Source organism: Teleopsis dalmanni, chromosome 2 (genome assembly GCF_002237135.1).
Source record: "Teleopsis dalmanni isolate 2A chromosome 2, ASM223713v2, whole genome shotgun sequence".
NCBI lineage: Eukaryota > Metazoa > Arthropoda > Insecta > Diptera > Diopsidae > Teleopsis > Teleopsis dalmanni.
The window spans coordinates 55,081,777-55,100,519 of record NC_051847.1 but is presented as its reverse complement, the minus strand read 5'-3'; the positions used below and the strand labels follow the sequence as shown (position 1 = coordinate 55,100,519).

The window sequence follows — 18,743 nt, the reverse complement described above, 5'->3', positions numbered from 1 at the left end:
TAAAATAAATTTTTAGTTCCCTCTTTACACATACATACTATATATACACATATAGTACGTGTATATATTCTATTAATAATTAACTTTAAATTCAATATTGTACTTTATTCTTTTACAATTATGATTAATGATTTCACACAGTAATATTTTATATTTTGATTATAAAACAATATTGAAATTTTGGTTATGTCAAGCAATGCAAAAACAAGTTGAGAGAAAGAAGACTGAAATACGTAAAATGCATGAAAACAAAATTGTATACAAGCAAATCTCTTATATGTACACATAAAGATGTTAAAATGTTTTTAAAATATAATAAAATAAATATATTTAAAGAAATTATGTTTTGTATTAAACAATTGAAAAACACTAATAGATATTGGAATAATTGAAGCTTATAATTGAAATATATGTGATAATACAAACGAAGAAAATTTTTACAAATGGCAGCAAGCAGGCAAGTTTTAATTATTAATTCCAACAGTTTTATATATTCTTGCAAACCAAAAACTATTTCATAAGAAATATTTGCAAGAATAACGCATTATTATTGAAGTAACTGAAATATTAGTTAAAATATAAGTATTAGGAACCAAATTGTAAATGAAACATGTGCCATCTTAAACTATTAGTAAGCCAGCATTTTTGTGTAAAAAATCCTTTTAAAAACGATCGCAATTGAACACAAATAGTTATTAGTGTGAAGATTTTCTTTACGATTAAGTGATGTATATAAATAAAAACAAATATCTGTTATTTTTTGCCATCATACTTAATAGAAAGCATTAAAGAAAAAATGTTAATTATTTAAAAAATGTTTGTTTAATGTAAGAAGATGCGCACGCGCACCTTTACATTATGACTGTGTGCAAATTCGAGTAAATTGAGGTAAAATAAATTAGAACTGCACTTATGTAAAAGTTATTTATTTATTTATTGTACTTATTTATTATTTTTGGTTAAAGTTTTTAAATTTATTTATTAAAAATTATAAAATTTTCACAATGGTAACACATAATTTACCCTATTCGAAATTCGGGTAAATAACAGCATTCGCTGCCATACCGACATAATATACTATTTCCCTCAATTTACCATCAATTTATTCGAACTCGCACACGGCCTATATAAGCCAAAAGAGGACTTTGTTACAGTCGAGAGTTATTAGTAAATGGGTTAATTTTTTTTAATCTTTGATCTAATAGTTCAGAACTGAAACAGACAAAATTCATAACAATAGAAGAGTTTCTTAAAGGTGTCTTAATAAGACTAAATCACAGATCTATATAAAACATAAAATTAAAGGCATAAATTAGGTAAGGTTAAAGTTAATTCAGTTAAAAGTAGGAATAGAAATAAACGGGGTACCAGCTCCCAACAGAGCGGAGCACTGTGACCATGGTTGATATTTTGTGCTGCAACAGACCCTAACCGAACAGAAGACATTTCGACTACCAAATGAAAGCCAGAATGTCGGCCGTTGAGGACCTCCTAATGTCAGAAGGGAAGAGTAGTTCTCGAACCAGTGATCTCCTCCTGGTCCAGATTCCTGGCAGTAGCAGAGAATGTGACTGCAAAAACGTAAGCCACACATAGATGTTTAGAGTGAGTGCTTGAAGTTGTATTCCTGAGACAGAGTCACCTAATTTTTTTTAAAGAATTTTTTTAAATCGTTTCTTTTTTCAAAGACACGTATCATGGTCAAACATCGTCGACTGAATTTCTTCTACCTGTTTTATGTGCTAACCCGCTTACAATGCTTACACTGAACAGCTGTCAATCGTGTATTCTTTATATGACAATTGAGTAATATTCCATGTTAATGCATATTAATTAATTCAATTGTTATTATAACAGTATTGTTATTTTATTCAAATAATATAATATAATCAAGGTAAAGAAATGCACTTGCACTATGTTTACAAAGTTTTTGGTGCTGTGGTTCATTGTTTATTATTCATATATAATATATCTCCTTACTTTATAAAATTGCTATATTCAAAAAGTTGATAGTAGGATTTGTTTCTAGATTCCGTAATATAAGATTCCGTGTGCCGTAATAATATAATACATTAACTTGAAAACCATTCTTAACCGATGATTTCATTACTATCAAAAGATTTCTGCAGGCTTTCGGATTTACTAATAATAATAATAGCAATACCTTAAGTATATTTTATAAAAAATTGAGTCAACAACAAATGAATTAAATCAAGTTAACAAATTAATCATTTTTTCAATGGATGTCAATCTTGATTATGCAGTAAAACTAGTATAACAGTTACTTTCAGTAGTTATAAAGCTGTAATACCAAGAAATATTCAGAAAACACATTAAAACGATTAAAATCATAAAAAAATTTTTCCTTCATAGTTTCCTTTCCTTCCTTCACATATAATATCGGTTATATGATAACATAACCGATAATTCGGGCAAGTTATTATACCAACTTTTACTAAGGCAGGGTAAATATATATATATATATATATTCAAAAAGTAATATAACAATAATAAATTTTCGCAATATTGGTAAAATAATATTGTTTTCAAATAATAAAATAATATTTTAATTAAATATATTTTTAACTTTTTAAAACTAAACATATCAAGCTTATTTTATTCGAATTGGTCTTTACTACCGATTTAAATAAAAAATTACCAATTTCAACATAATGGAATATTTTGAAGTTACTTCCTTCAAAACATTTTCATTACTCTTCCCTATAACTTCTTCTTCTTTGTAATATCACTAATTTCTTTAAAACAATTATTTATTAAATAAGTATTTATATTATTTCTTTTTTAGGAGATCCGGACTAAATCTGAATTTGGAGTTAGCACAGGTTTATACATTACCAAATTATATTCAGGTAAATGTAGTAAAAAATAATAATTCATATAATTTATTTCAATATTAACATAACCTAAAAAATGGTGATAATACTTTTAAAAACGATATTATATTGTCCGGTAGTGATTTTAGCATTTCATAGATAATTTGTTTTCAATTCTTTTTCAGTTAAATTAATATTTTTATCAAAGAAACAATCTATGAGTATTGCCAAGTAGTCATTGCCAAGTAGTAGAGCATTCTAATAAATTAGAATAATTAGAGCATTATTTGTATATCATTGAATATTGATTTCTGAAGAAAGGCCAACATTTCTTATACAGATTTTTTTTTATAAAAATACAGCCACAAAATCTAGTTTCAACAACGACAGTAAGAATAAATATTAATAAGTTAAGTAAAAACTAAATACAAGTGTATTCGACATGCCCTTCGGAAGGACGCAAACGAAATAGTACATGTAGCCCTACAATGAAACCCCCAAGGTGCAAGAAATAGAGAATGCCCCAAGATGATATGACGTAGAAGCGTTAATAAGAAAACGAATAAAACATTAAATAAGTTAAGACATATAGCTAGAAACTGAGATTTGTGGAAATCATATGTAAATAGAATAAGTTCTTAATTTAACCCTTTGATGTAATGCTAGAACATGTCAATAACAAATAAAAAGAATTAATCATATTTAAAGTATTTATATAAATCTTGAAATTACAAAGCAAAAATAAATGTTATGACTTTATTTAAATTAGTTCGTCTTCATTAAAATTCTAGGATGATACCTACAAGTCGGCATTACACGAAGCCGTACTTAATGGCGATGATAAGCAGTTACAAATTTTGGTTAACCAAAATATGTCTCGAACAACAAAGACTGCTAATGGAAACACACCATTGCACGAAGCGGCGTTACGAGGTTACAGCCGTTCAGTGAGAATACTTTGTGCAATACCTGTGGATAAGTCAAAAACAAAATGTAAAAAGTCGTCAAATAAGGAAGCAAATGAATCGATAGTAATAAATTTGTTGAGTGTACAAAATGACAAAGGGTGTACAGCACTACATTTAGCTGCTCAAAATGGTCACAACCAATGCTGCAGAGAGTTACTAATGGCTGGTATAGATCCGGATATTCAAAATTTAGTACGCATTTATAAATTTTGTTACATAGATATTATTATTATTATTAATTATTTAACAATAACAGTACGGAGACACAGCACTACATACTGCTTGTCGTTATGGTCATGCCGGAGCGACACGCATAATACTTTCTTCCAATTGTAATCCAAATATACCAAACCTCAATGGAGACTTACCTTTACACATAAGCTGTGCAATGGAAAAACGAAAGCTCACACGACTTTTATTAGAAGTTAATTGTAATGTAGATGTAACGAATGCTCAAGACGAAACTCCTAGAGATATTTCTATCAGAAAAAATAATGGTGAAATTCTCGATATTTTAAGCAATTGCCAAAAAGTATCTCATAAAACCGGTAAATATAATTATAATTGTATATTATGATTAAATTTATATATACTGTACTATTTAATTCTTAATTAGGCATTGTGAAGGAAGTTAATTGGTCGCCATATGGTTGTCACTATTTTCCAGATCTTCAATCGTTTCCCTCCCCAAAGCTTGAAACTTTACCAAAAGAACCACTTAAAAAAGGAGAACAGTATTATTTAGATTTAGCTGGACGTATACGAAAAGGCCCCCAAAGTACACGAAGTACTTGTTATTGTGGTCCATTTTTTAAACACATTGAAAATGAAATTAGCTGCAATAGAAAAGTTTTAAGAAAACTTATAGTTAAGAATAAAAAAAAATTGGAACACAAAGTTCAAGAATTAGCAACGCAAACTAATGACCAAGTAGAGAAGTTAACACGTTCAATGATTACAGATCGAATACGTTGTGAAAATCGTAGGATTTTGTTAGAAAATTGGCAAATGGGAAAAGATGATTCTATTTTAATTGCAAAACATCATAACAACTGCAATCTCATCTCCAAATTTACAAATAACAACCGATCCTCACTATCGCGATGTCGAAGTTTAGATTTACTTCCGGAACACATATCTAGTATAAGTAGCACCAGCGCCCAAATTATTTCTAAGAGCTGTAACGAATTAGATGACGAAACGAAATAATTCTAATCATTATAAAATTTAAAGATTATTTATATATCGTATAAGTTAAAATAACTCCGATTTTATGTTCATAACATAAGCTTATTCCAACTAAACCAGAGATTATCTTCTAAAGATTAAAAATTATAACAAATGTTAAATATAAAAAAATAAACTAATTTTTTATTAAAGAAATTTATTAATACATTATGATTATGATTTAGTGAAAAAAGTTTTATTTAGTATATATATAAATCCGAGTAAAACATAGAATAACTTAGCAGAAATTCTAAAATCTAAGCAACCTGAAGATATATGCGAATCTTGTTCAACTTCATTAATTTCATCAAAAGTTTCCTCAGTCATTTCAGATTCTGTGGAATAATTTGGCAACTCAACTGTAAAAAAATGTCAATAGTATTAATTTAAATTATGTATATTGAAAAGTAAATTGAACTAAAGTGTTCTATGTTCTATTATTAGTAGTTGAATAATGAAGTCTTAAAACATACCTTCACCTCCTGTTGTGAATCTTATTGTTTTACTATCACTGCTCCACCCGAAATGATTACGGGCTAGTACGATAACTTCAAAAATGCTGGCAGGTTGAAGCCCTCGTAGAGTATATGATGCAGTATAAATTGGACCTAAAATTATTTTACAAGCATATTATTAAAATATTGATTGTTAGTAACTTTATATATGATGCAATTGATGTTTTACTGAGTACTCTAACAATAAGTATACGTACTAACTATTTGCATCTACTATATTAAAGGCTTTAATCGATTTTGTTCTTCTTTGCATAAGCCGTAAGATATAACTCCGCCTATCGCCTAACGCTTATCGCATATCCTTTATATAAGCCACTGACTACTCTAATAATTAGTATAAGTACTAACAACAGTATTTGCATCTATTGTATTAAAGGCTTTAATCAATTTTCTAGTCCTATGAAGTGAGTTAGCGCATTAACTCCTTTGCAAGTAAGTCGGCTATTTCGTTACTGTCGAGTCCATCATAAGCAGGAGGGATATCAAAATGAGTGTTTAATCTTCATGTTTTATTCGTAGTTGTCAACTCAGATATAATACTGTATGAACTTCTGTTTAATACCCGTAGAAAAAATTACCATTGGAAGGGCTGTGTTAAATCTGAGTTCATGAACACCATAGCATGGACGTTTAACCTCACAGATGATATTTTCTAGCTCTATAGATGTGTAGTACAAATTAAAATTTATACGGTGTAAAAAAGGAAAAAGAGAAGACTTAATAATATCATTATTAAAACTTACAATATTACACTATGACCTTCGTGTATTATCCGTGAAGAAAGTTTACCAACTTAGACTTAATAATATCATTATTAAAACTTATAATATTACACTATGACCTTAATGTATTATCCGTGACGAAAGTCTACCAACGTAAACTAGATAAATTACGGGTAATAATAACTCATGGATCAAAGGTCCAAATCTCATTTGATGCACTATTTTGACCGCATACAAGTTTTGGTACATTGATGGACTAAAAACACACATTTGTGAGTGCATAAAGTCTCGATTTTTCTATTAACTTATTTTGGAAGTTACTGTATTGACAGAAGAAAGAAAGTTGCTTACATGAAGGATATCTGATATGCGATAGGCATTAGGCGATAGGTGGAGTTATATCTTACGGCTTATGCAAAGAAGAACAAAATTGATTAATTAATAATAAATTTCTAAATTAAAAATGACCTATGTTTATTCTTATTAAGTGTACTATTTTCTTACGGGCGGGATAAGTAAGTTCTTTAGACAAATATTTAGTTCTTAATATAAATGAATATAAGTTTGTTTTAAAAAATATTTTATAATAATATAGCGCACAACTTTATAACTTACCTACTGCAATATCGGATGGTATAGTTAGATCAGTCCATTTAACATTTTGATTTCTTTGTAAGGTCTTATTTTCTAGAACAAAACCAGTCTTTATTAGTTAAATTGAGAGATAAAATGTTTTAGCACACTTACCTGAAGTGATTTGACGAAATTTTAATTTAAAGTCTGTAACTGGTGAAAGACTTTCTGTTTGCCATACCAATAAATGTGACGTTGAGCCTTGTTCACCGGTATTTATCTTGAAAGCACATGGCATAGGTCTACCAGTCAAATCGATGGTGATACTTTTGAAACCAATCTTATTTTGAGCTCGGCATTCGTATAATCCAATATCAGAATCGCGAACTTTACGTATTACTAAAACATGACTGCTTACAAGGAACGGTGAACTTAAGCTTTCATTATTTTTCAGTTCCGTATCATGACGGGTTATACGTAAATCAAAAGTCAATGGAATACCATTATGAAACCAATGAACATTTGCATGTGGATTCGATTCGACAATGCACTCAAGTTGCGCACGAGCATTTATTTTTGTGTAAACTATATCAGATTTACTAGAAATTTCTGGAGTATCTAAATTACAGAGTTTAAATTTATAAAATATAATTAATTTTCTAATACGTACATTAAAATAATAAATAATCAATTGTATGTATGTACTTACATAAAACTTTTAGATATACACCCGCCGTTGCTGGTTCTCCAACACCATTGGTAGCAAAACATTCAATAGGGCCAGTCATATAACGCGATGATACTTTTATTAGAAAGCTATGGCGACTACTTATATGGTATTCATCAAATTTACTACCATTCATAAGCAGCGTAATAGCAGGATGTGGAATACCTCTTGCTTCACAAATCAATTCAAAAATAGCACCAATAGGTAATTCCAATAATCCCGTAGGTTCAGCTTTTAATATGGGTGGCGATTGTACTTCAATAGCGTGAACTTGTACTGCATGCGTGTTATTAGCCATCATTTCACAATAATATTCACCACTATCTTCCTCTCGTACATTGGATACTTGTAAGCTACCATTCGAAAATAAATGTATACGATTAGATGCTGTCGTTTCAGGATGCCTTGAATCAACTAATGATATATCATCTCTATGCCAACGAACAAAATAGAAAGTAGCTACAAAAAAGAATGAAGTGAATTCTTTTATTTATAAAGAAAATATAAGTTATTATTAAATAAAAGATTATTACAATATAATTGATGAAAAAACAAAATATTTTGACCACATGAATCTGCAGTACTACATATATTGAAATTTATATCCATAATGCATTGATAATACTTTATAGAAGAGAAGAAGAGGAATCTAAATAAAATTCTTTTAAATGTTCATAGATTTTAATCTTTTTTATACACGTTCTTAGGTATTTAGACTTAATATTTACTATATAAATATTATTCGTGTAGGATTTTAAAAAATTTCAAAATGTTTATTATTATTATTATTATGGCATGTTCTGTACAATATTTATTTGTATAAACTTAGCCTATTCACGAAGAGTTTGTACAAAAGTTTTCCAATTTTGTCTATCTCGAGCGGTATATCTCATTTCACGTATCGATTTATTCGTTTCATTGTTTATGGTTCTACGCTAAGAATTGCGTAGTCGTTCTCGGATTCTATTGCCTTGCATATTCCAGGTTAGAGCCGCATGTGCTACATCATTTGTGCTTTTGCGTAACGTGTGTCCAATCCACCTATATTTCCGTTGTCGAATTTCATTTTCGAGAGGGTCATGTATAGTTGCACACCATAGTCGCTCATTTAAGATCACTCTCAGCCACCAAAAACCTGTTATATCCCATTAAAGCATAAACTATAGGAGATCAATTTATAAAATCTCTGTCAATAAGTATATTGGTTCTAAGAACTAATGGTTCTAAATTTCATCATAAATTTCATCATACTGTGATACCTGTGTTTATTCTCAGATAGTCTCCTTATATTCAACACACTTAAGAAAATTTTTACTGTATTGATTTTCTCTTGTGATTTATTTCTTTCGTGTGCATTACTCGTATACATTCAACACCAATAATTCCCAACTAGTCTAGTATAACAGTATATTTTATCGTTTTCATTATGGCTAAGAGTAATTAGATATAAAAATTGGAATAATTATTAAAACATTTCTTCCCATATGTAGTCAATAAGTTTATGAATTTGTGTCATTAGATAGGCATCTCCGTATTTTAGGGATCCAACAACAATTGTGGGTGCTCTAATACTTTTATCAGTTCTCAGCTTTTCGATGACATTCTGAAGCGCTTCCAACATTGGAAGTGGAATTAAGTTTTCGGGACTATTGTAGGTCGAGTTTTTTATATATCTATATATAAGTAAAAAACTATCTTTTCTATCTATATATGAAGAGGGGTTTTTATGAAAATGGTTTACGGATGTATTCTTCCAATCGTTGTATTATATCAGATTTTTTTTATAGTTTTTTATCATATTTAGCTGATAAGAAATATATATTGAACTAAATAATATAATTATGTTTTCATTTGGTTAAAGGAAAATTTACACCTCCAGCGTCTGTACAATAGGTACCAGCTTAAAGTAGGTGTATGCCCTCATGAATGTCAAGGCTAATAGAAAAATTAAAGCGAAATTAGTTCATTAATTTTAAAGTCTGCATCTCATGTAGGGTTTAGTTGCCGCATATCATAAGTAATCATAGTTGGTATTTAGAAATGTTTTTTTCGTTTGTTCAAAATCTCTCTTAAGTGGCTATGATATCATATTTCATTACTATTATTCATTATTCATCATTACTTCAAACTATTATTATCAATTCAAACTACCTACGTAATATAATGAATGTGCTATTATAAATTTAATAGTATCTTATTTATCGCAAAAAGCTCGAAATTCGTTACTATATTTGTAAATTTTTTTATATTTGTATATAATCATATATTATTCATTAATCAGATATTCCCAATTCTATATTGTGAATTGAAATAGAATTATAGTATATGAAAAATATTGATTGATTACAGCATAATAATGTTTTATAACAGCACTTTGTTAATCCTAATTTTTGATTATTTTTATGCCATGTCTTATGTTGTTGATGCAAATCTTCTACAAATCATGGATGTGGTTTTCTAATTACTTGGTTCTAGAAAGACAGAAACAACAGCCTTCAACAATACTCTAAGCAGTAATTACAATACTATTGCAAGTCCAACTATCCCTTCAAAAAGCTTCAAATTAATAGTCTTTACCAATATTATGATGGACGAAACCAAAGACCCTATACTCCTCTGAAATGAAAGATTACAAACATGTTGGAAGTAACAATAATGGCGTCTCGATTTACGATTATTCTATTAATATAAAAGAAGTATTTAATTAAATTCATAAAAAACTTAAGAATGCTAAAAAACATTTAGGTTAGGTTATATCATCGATCCCTAATGGATCTACCATTGTGTTATCGTATAAGTAGGAAAACACAAGGTTTAACACCACCTAGATCCTTTGGCTTACAACAAGCCTACAATGCTATTGAGTGTCAGGTCTTGTAATTGATCACGATCCTCAAGAAAGGAGGCTCCTTAAGTGTTAAGCTCATGCCCAGCATGAGCTGGGCAAAAACATTGTAAATGAGAGCATTCCCAACAGCTGCGACAGGTTTGATTGAAAGGGAGACCTATATTTCTCGCATGGTTTCCTAGTTTATAGTGACCTATAAGTAAACCTACCAAAAGACTGATATCTCTACGGGGTATCTCATTGAGAATTTTGGATTTTCTTTTATCCGAACGTATCCCATGCCTGTATATCGTTGAGTCTTCCCATTTTTTATAAAAAAACATATAAAAAGAGCTAATAATAATATAATAATATTAATAATTCTTACCATTGTGATAACAAGGCAATAGAACGGTGTCATTTTCTAGTGTTTTAATAGTAGTTGGTACACTGACAAAACTTTTATTATTTTCCATCTCATTAGAAAAATTAAGTTTAGGTTTAGCTTCAGTTCCATATGACGCAATCCAAATTATATACATATATAGTATTATTTTTTTTGGAATTGTCATTTTAATTTATTGATAATATTTTATTATTAACCAAATTTTTTAATTTATATTTAACGTATTGTTTTATTTTATATAAATATTATTGCAAAAATATTTAGTTTAAATATCTGAAACTATAAATTATATTTTAATTGATATTTTATTAATTGTATAATATTTTATATAACATAATAAACTTATAAATAGTTTCTAACTGATTTTTAATAATTATAGATGGATTTATATGTCTTATATTACTTTATAGTGGATTAAAACGATATAATTTACAGTTTAATTTAAAAAATACTTTAAGGGAAAAAAACATATTTAACTTATAATCTTGTAAATAGAACTAAAACCTTAAATTCCTGATTGCAGTTTGAATTATATGATAATTTTCTATAATATAGAGTAGGATTGTCCAGACCAGATAAGATTGCGGGCCAAAACAAATTACTGAATAGGTGGGGGAGCCACGTTTATTTATTGGTATACGAAAAATATTTTATTTTTAATATAATGACTTACGGCACTGGACACAAGTTTTTTGAATATATACTAAAGTCTTTACCAATTAAGTAAATGAACGTGCAGTATAACAAATTATTTAAAAAATTTTAATTCATTTTTTGGGACACCACAAAAATAAAATAACGTCATGTTACTAAAATATTGCAAAGAAAAATTTGACTAATTGTTGTAGATTAGAAACATGAATATTAGTCGTGAAACCCAAAAATATTTGTCGTGGGCCGCATGACGCCCGTGGGCCATGCTTTGAACAGCCCTGACATAGAGTAACAATTTCAGTTGATAAAGTCAAAAATAAAAAGTATAATTAAATTTTTTTTTGTACTTAATTTAATATTTTATTAGATTTTTATTATATTTTTATTCTATAGTTTATAAGTCGATTGTAGTCACTAATAAATTTAATTAGTGTAAAACCTTTAGCACAAAAGATCTATTGTGTTTGCAGTGCTTCGCACTGCTGGAAGCCTAAATTCTAATTGTTGTCTTATATATTATATCTTATGAAGAAATTCCATCAAAATATTAAAACCGTGTAATTAAGAATATATTTTTAAAATTATATCGGAAAAATTATATGGCAAAAATATATCTATAGACTATAGCATATCTTCATAATAAATGCATTTTTTTAATTTTAAATTATTTACACGTATTTTTTGGTAATGTTTAGTTAATATATATTTTATAAAAAGAAAAACACAAACTAATCAATCATTAATTTTAAAACATAATTTTAATCAATTTAACATTGTAAACTATTTAATTGGATTTAAGAAAAATTGTATCTTCAAATGATCGACCGAGCTTGACCTTATGTGCGCGCTTAACCGAAATAAACACGAAGACCGTCAAATTGAAACTGCCACATATTTTACAAAATCTAAATTGATTCATGAATGTGTCTCCAAATCCTTACTTTTCGTAGATAGATTGTCTTGTGTATTAAGTGAATAATAATACAAGACACGAAGCATTGAGATACATAATTGGAATTAAATGTACTCGCATTTATAGCATTTTTATGTGAAAAAGCGCAGAATATCTACTTTAACTTAAAGAATTTTTTTTTATGTGGTAGAATGTTCGAAGATGAAGCAGTCTTAGAACGTGGTCGGCTTTCAGTTGTTTGGATCAGTTTCAAAATTTCAATACTACAATTGATGAAAATTACCAAATTTTCTAACAAATGAAATACAATGCAAATACGTGTCGAAGTAAAAGAAAGTCTAATTATATTCTTTTGATAACTTCAAAGTTAGTTTATTTAAAAAAATGTAAATTTAAGTAAAGGAAATGCTTCATAAAGAGAAATTATTTAAAAAGTGAAAAACTCTTCATTTACGGAATATTTATGAATGCATATAATAATAGATTCAATTTATAAAGAGTTTTTTTTCCGAAAACTAGTGAACTACAACAATAAAAATTCATTTTTATAATATTTTAATTAATTATATTTTTGGCTGACCCTACAGCTCTTTAGAGTATTGTCAAATATCCATCATCAGTGATCTTAGAAATAACTCTTGAATTTAATTATTCGTAAATAATTTTTTGAGACTGCAAGTACCAGGAATCGAAGTCGAGTCTTGCCAAATTTGAAGCTCAGAGTCAGCGCACCTGAACCAACTGACCCAAAGCCGTACTTGACTTGTTTATGTTTGTACATTATTGGAGAATTATTTTCAAGACCACTGATGCTAGGTATTTGGACAACCAAAAATTCAATTAATTAAAATAATATAAAAATGAATTTTTGTTGTTGTAGTTCACTACTTTTCGAAAAAAAACCTCTTTATGTTTCTATTTATTACTAGTTTCTATTAAATATAATAGTCACTTCTGTTTATATTTATTTATAAATATATTGTATGTAAGAGAATGGAGGGTATAATATGTAGGATATATTATAAAAAATATAAAACAAGTCCTTTATACACGCCTTTTTATATCAAACTAATATAGAAAAATAACTTTAGTTGCGCTTCATATACAATCCGTAATGTAGCCAGGCTAAAGACACCCCACTTTCAAATCTAATATCCTCATATTTATTTATATCAACTAAGTTAATCGGTTGTTAGGCACATATTTGTTCTAATATAAAAACACTCTAGAAACATTTGCGACATTGAAATATCTTTTGTACTGTAACAAATTTTAACAAAACTGAAATTTATTCTGGGGTTTATCTGGAATATTGCGCCAGTGACGACGTTTATTTAAACGTTGATTAACATCGAAGTATTGATTGTGGACCAAATAATTATATATAATCTATTTTATCTTTTAACGACTACAAGATCTCTTATACCAGTATCCTCTTCATAGTCCAGAAATGTGAATAGAAATGTCATTCTAAACACAGACGATCACACAAACTCATCAGATCAAGATGAGTTTGTCAGATCAGACAAACTTGTTGTAATGATAACACAAGTCAATGTGTATCATCAAATAACCTACCAGCAACTTTATATTTTTCCTACTGTGGAAGAACACTACTTTGTAATTGATAGTACGTACTCGTTTTTTATTCAAGCGCTTATCTGGAATATCACACCAGTTAATTTTTAACAAACTTTTATCAAATCATTGATAATAGTCCAAATAATTTTACTCAAAGGTTTATAGATTCACAAAAGTATTTCCAAACTGGTACCTCCGAAATACCTCCGAAGCAGCTTCTTTTCTATTATGACTACGCACCTAGCATCTTGTTTTGTTTTGCTAGTAGGTAGTACCTACTACTAGGTACCAGGTATCATAAAACTCTGCTGTATGATTATTATGTATGATTGCTATGATAATGAGTGCTAAATAATAACCTATGATGATTAATAGGTTGTATGATGAATATAATTGCTATATGATTATTGTAATTTGAAACTGTTAATATATCATTGGATAGCGTTTGACTTCAACACTATCCAACAACGAGAGCCATTCTTTCAATTTATACGATCGAGAATGTAATATAAATTATAGTTATATGAAACGTTTTATGAGAACGTTTTACAGAAGTAACGAATATCTACAAATTGATCCAGAAGCGACAATAAACGGATATCTACTGATTGATCCATTGTATAATAAACTTTTAACAATTATTTTTTTTAATGAAAAATATATGTATTTATAAAATTTCTACTCTTTTTGAGCACGTGAAAAACTGTTGAACCTAGTATATTCTAAGTACCATATTAAAATGAACCTGTAATCTCAAAGTAAAAAGCGACACTCATAGTTCTACGAAGAATGTTGAAACCTAAACAAAGTAACAGCTATGTACGTTAATCAAGTGACGATAAATGGATCGTTAAAGAAGCTATATGAAACATGAGGAACGGAAAATAGATGACTGTTATACAGTCGGTCAATTTAGCTAGCTTTCAACCGCAGCTGTCCTCCGTCCGTCTCAGCTGACTACTGATTTATTTTCGGCATATAATGATAGGCTTATATGTCGCCCATAATCACAAATCGTATAAAGATGTGTTCAATTTTGAAATCTCTAAACAGCGCTTATTATCATCAACGTGTTATTAAGTCAAATAGATTGTGTCCAAACGCGGTATCCATTTTTTGTTTGGTTTGTTATGACTAAATATTGAAGTAACCAATTTTTTAATTTTAAGTATTAATATTTTATATTTTTCTAGGCAGTTGTTTTAATTGGTATACTTTTAGGATTTTAACACACTTTAATACGAAATTGATCAACCCATATTATAACATCCATTAGTTGGAATTAAACATTATTTTAAGAATCCTTACAGTAAGCAGAAAAATATCCAGTATTGTATATTATTCGTATATTGTTCATTGGACTATTACTTTTTTCCAATTATCCTGGAATGTGAACTCTATTAAGAGCCTCTTCCGTAATATATAAATTAATTATACCCTATTATCAATTATTATATATATTTGTAGCTGACAATATGATAAATTTTGTATACAATAGTCTTCTTTTGTATAATCCAGTAGCGCAATAACAAGAAATAATTTATTTTTTTGACCCACAGACTTTGATGAATGCCTGGCTCATTCAAATTGCACTTAGACTCTATCTTAAATCTCTTACAAAAGAACAATAAATAATAAAAACGACAAAATTGAAGAAACATAAAAAACGGGGAGATAAACCATTGTTATGTTAATAAATATAAATAAACGTAGAAATAAAACGGCAGCAAAAATAATTTTTTTTTGTTGATAAATAAATATAAAAGTTAAAAAAAATAATATTTTGTATTAAATGAAATTAACATTGGCATAATTACAATCAACTTAAGGATCATGATATTTTTTATGAAATAAAATATATATTAAAAAGAAAAGTAAATTTATTTATTCAAATTATTTAATAAATATTTATATTTTTGTTATAATAATAATGATACTATAGTTCAAAATTAGGCAATCATTAATTACGAAAATATTGTTCCGAAAATATAAACGGTTTTGTCACATTATACGCAGGCGTGCAAAAAAATTTCCCCAAGGCAAAAAAATTCAGGCGTCCGGATAAAGCAGAGATACGAATTTATGGTAAAACAAAGAATTTATGTAAATAATAATTCAAATTCATAGCTAAATATAAATAAATAAATAAAAAGATATGTAAGTAAATCGAAAACTATTTCATATTATTTATTGTATGAATATAATTAAATCTCATATACAGTCGAAAAAAACGATCAATTGACAATGAAATTTGTCCAAAAGCAGGTAACTTCTTAAAAGTATCAGCTAATTTTTCTTCATTCTTTTCCGACTACATAAATATAATTATAATATCTATCACACATTGCTTAAGGTTTATGAAAATCTTTTCATCTACATAAACTTCCAAATTTTCTGGAACACTTTTGAGAATATCTTCATCAAAAAGGTGGTTTGCAATAATTACAGTATCAGTAACATTGACATGTCCTTAAGTAATGCATTAGCACTCGCAAATATTTTAAATCAAGACTGCAAAATAGCTAATCCGCTAGTTGTACAAAATGTTCTTCATCCAAAGGTGTACTATGTTTTGTTTGAGTACCAAGTTATAGAAAAAGATTTCTGGCACATAAAATGAATATCCAATTTTAGATCGCTTTGTCTATATCTAAAACTTAGATAAAACTTAGAACCTTGTTTGGTTTATTAATAAAAGTATTGACTATTACATTACTAATCTTAGGTTTGTTTTTTAGACACGCAAATAAATTACTGGAAGGAATCACAAATTGTTCAAATATGATTTGAGAAAATCACATATCGAAAACGCATCAACTTTCAAACTATTTCTGTAAAAAATTCTACTCTATATATAAGTTCACTACATTTTTTATTGATGATGTTGTCATTCTGAATTCTTATTATAGTGGAAAAAGACATCATAGCAAAAATTGTTTGTGATGTTGTCATTCTGTGCTCTTATTATAGTGGAAAACGACACCATAACAAGAATATTCTTCATCTCTTAACCTGCACTCTACAGTTCCTTTCCACGACTGTATTTTACATATATTCAATCACAATATTATTTAATAAATGTTTCAACTTTCAATGAATGTCTATTCATAATTTTGTAGCAGAAGTTAATTTGTTACTTGATTTTTTTCTGATTTATGTCCAATAGTATATAAACCTATATATATAATTACTGTTACACCCATATCTTTAGTATTCCAAATAAACGTTTATATATGATAGCCGGTATCTTCAACTGGATTGTAGTTCCACATAATTTTTTTCCATATAATTTAGAACTAAGTTAAAGTTTGTGTTAAAGAGATATAGTTAAAGTGTCTGTTATTATGTCACGGCACTTAGGTCTATTAACCGTCTATGTGTATGACTACATATTTTTTGAGTTAAAATCTTTTATGATTCTATGATTCTTTTGTTTATACTGCTGAAATATATAATAAATTGTAAATTGTATTTCCTTCTTTTGCATAATTTTAATAGAAGGAATTGTCAAACTATAACCACTGCACACGATTTTCTCTGTGTCTCTATAACATGTCCGGGTTGAAGATGGTTTATTTGAAATAATTTAAAGTAAGTTAGCTGATTGAATCAGTTGTAGCATAAAAATATATGACGTCTATATATTTTATGCCTAGTAAATAGGTTCTGTTAGGTTCGGCATTCGATGAAGCGGGTGTAAAAAGTTGACATAAAATAATATAATCATGTTCTGTGTCACAGCAAGAGCAAAAAGATCAAACACATTTTCAACTTATTTATCACTATATTCAAAGTTATTGTCTTATAGCTTTTCAAGTTTTTTATTATTTTGATAAGTAAAAATACGATTGAATATTAAAACATTTTATTAATCCTACAATTGATTATTACTACTTCATACATTTACTTTTTTTTTATTACCACCATTTTTTTAAATAAAAAACGATTTATTTATTAATGCTTAAGTCCTTACTTATATTACTTATATATTATATTACTAATTTTAGTAACATGTACATATATCCTATTGAATTAATACGATCCCTTATTTTACTGTTGGGTGCTTTAGCATTTAATTATAGATAACCGTTTGTCAATACAGCGTGTAATAACATTAATCGACAATATGAATTGAGCATATGGCTAATCGAATAATTGTTATACAATTAAAACCAATGTATACAAGAATAGTACTTTTGAATACATTCAATTTTTGTTCCCACGCATTACATATTATGAGGTCAATTCTGGGCTTTGTATATCAATTACTTAATTAAAAAAATATTTATACAAGTTTTAACGTTAAAAAGCAATTTTAGAAATAAAAAATACTTTACGAAGTTAATTTTAAAGAAATCATATTCTTCATTTTTATTTTTAGTGTGGTTAATGTATTTTTTCTTTTATTAAACAATGTAGCTCACGGAGAGACAAGCTAACGTCAACTTTTCAAGTGCCATTCAGATCTCGTATAATAATTGTTTCTAAAAAATACGAACGAGTAGAATTCCCCACACAAGAAAATATTAATAATATTAATAGCAACATGAAAAAAATGTATATACATGAACATTTTTCAATAATAACTATTATCAATAATAACTATTAGTAACGTCTCTTATGGTTACAATAGATGTCATTCTCTTGCGAAAAGATTATTTTATTTTTTTAATAATCCGTGACTATATGAAATCTTCTTCTTGAATCTTCGCTCAACTAAAAGAACTATCTCTAAATTATTTCTAAGTCTTGAGATCTCTAATCTGACAAACTAAAGCTAGGATATAACATTCAAC

The 18,743-nt window shown here is 28.0% G+C and overlaps 2 protein-coding genes across 2 annotated transcripts; one reads left to right on the top strand and one right to left on the bottom strand.

The window, feature by feature from the left end:
* Positions 1–373: 373 nt before the first annotated feature.
* Positions 374–5,106, top strand: LOC119684520 (serine/threonine-protein phosphatase 6 regulatory ankyrin repeat subunit C). The gene is made up of 5 exons (XM_038098579.1): positions 374–457; positions 2,807–2,870; positions 3,626–3,994; positions 4,059–4,350; positions 4,419–5,106. Exons 1-5 carry the CDS (start codon positions 444–446, stop codon positions 5,009–5,011), a joined length of 1,332 nt encoding a protein of 443 aa, XP_037954507.1. The 5' UTR covers positions 374–443; the 3' UTR covers positions 5,012–5,106.
* A 97-nt stretch (positions 5,107–5,203) lies between these two features.
* Positions 5,204–10,904, bottom strand: LOC119684519 (neogenin-like). The gene is made up of 6 exons (XM_038098578.1): positions 10,782–10,904; positions 7,549–8,025; positions 7,014–7,457; positions 6,882–6,953; positions 5,503–5,637; positions 5,204–5,388 (listed from the first exon to the last, which is right to left on the bottom strand). Exons 1-6 carry the CDS (start codon positions 10,867–10,869, stop codon positions 5,204–5,206), a joined length of 1,401 nt encoding a protein of 466 aa, XP_037954506.1. The 5' UTR covers positions 10,870–10,904.
* Positions 10,905–18,743: the final 7,839 nt, after the last annotated feature.

Coding starts and splice junctions, on each gene's coding strand:
- LOC119684519 (XM_038098578.1), bottom strand. CDS start 10,869: ATGGAAAATAATAAAAGTTTTGTCAGTGTACCAACTACTATTAAAACA. Junction 8,026..10,781: donor ATTGCCTTGTTATCACAATG/GTAAGAATTATT, acceptor TCTTTTTTGTAG/CTACTTTCTATTTTGTTCGT. Junction 5,389..5,502: donor ATTCACAACAGGAGGTGAAG/GTATGTTTTAAG, acceptor ATTTTTTTACAG/TTGAGTTGCCAAATTATTCC.
- LOC119684520 (XM_038098579.1), top strand. Junction 2,871..3,625: donor CATTACCAAATTATATTCAG/GTAAATGTAGTA, acceptor TTAAAATTCTAG/GATGATACCTACAAGTCGGC. Junction 4,351..4,418: donor AAAAGTATCTCATAAAACCG/GTAAATATAATT, acceptor ATTCTTAATTAG/GCATTGTGAAGGAAGTTAAT.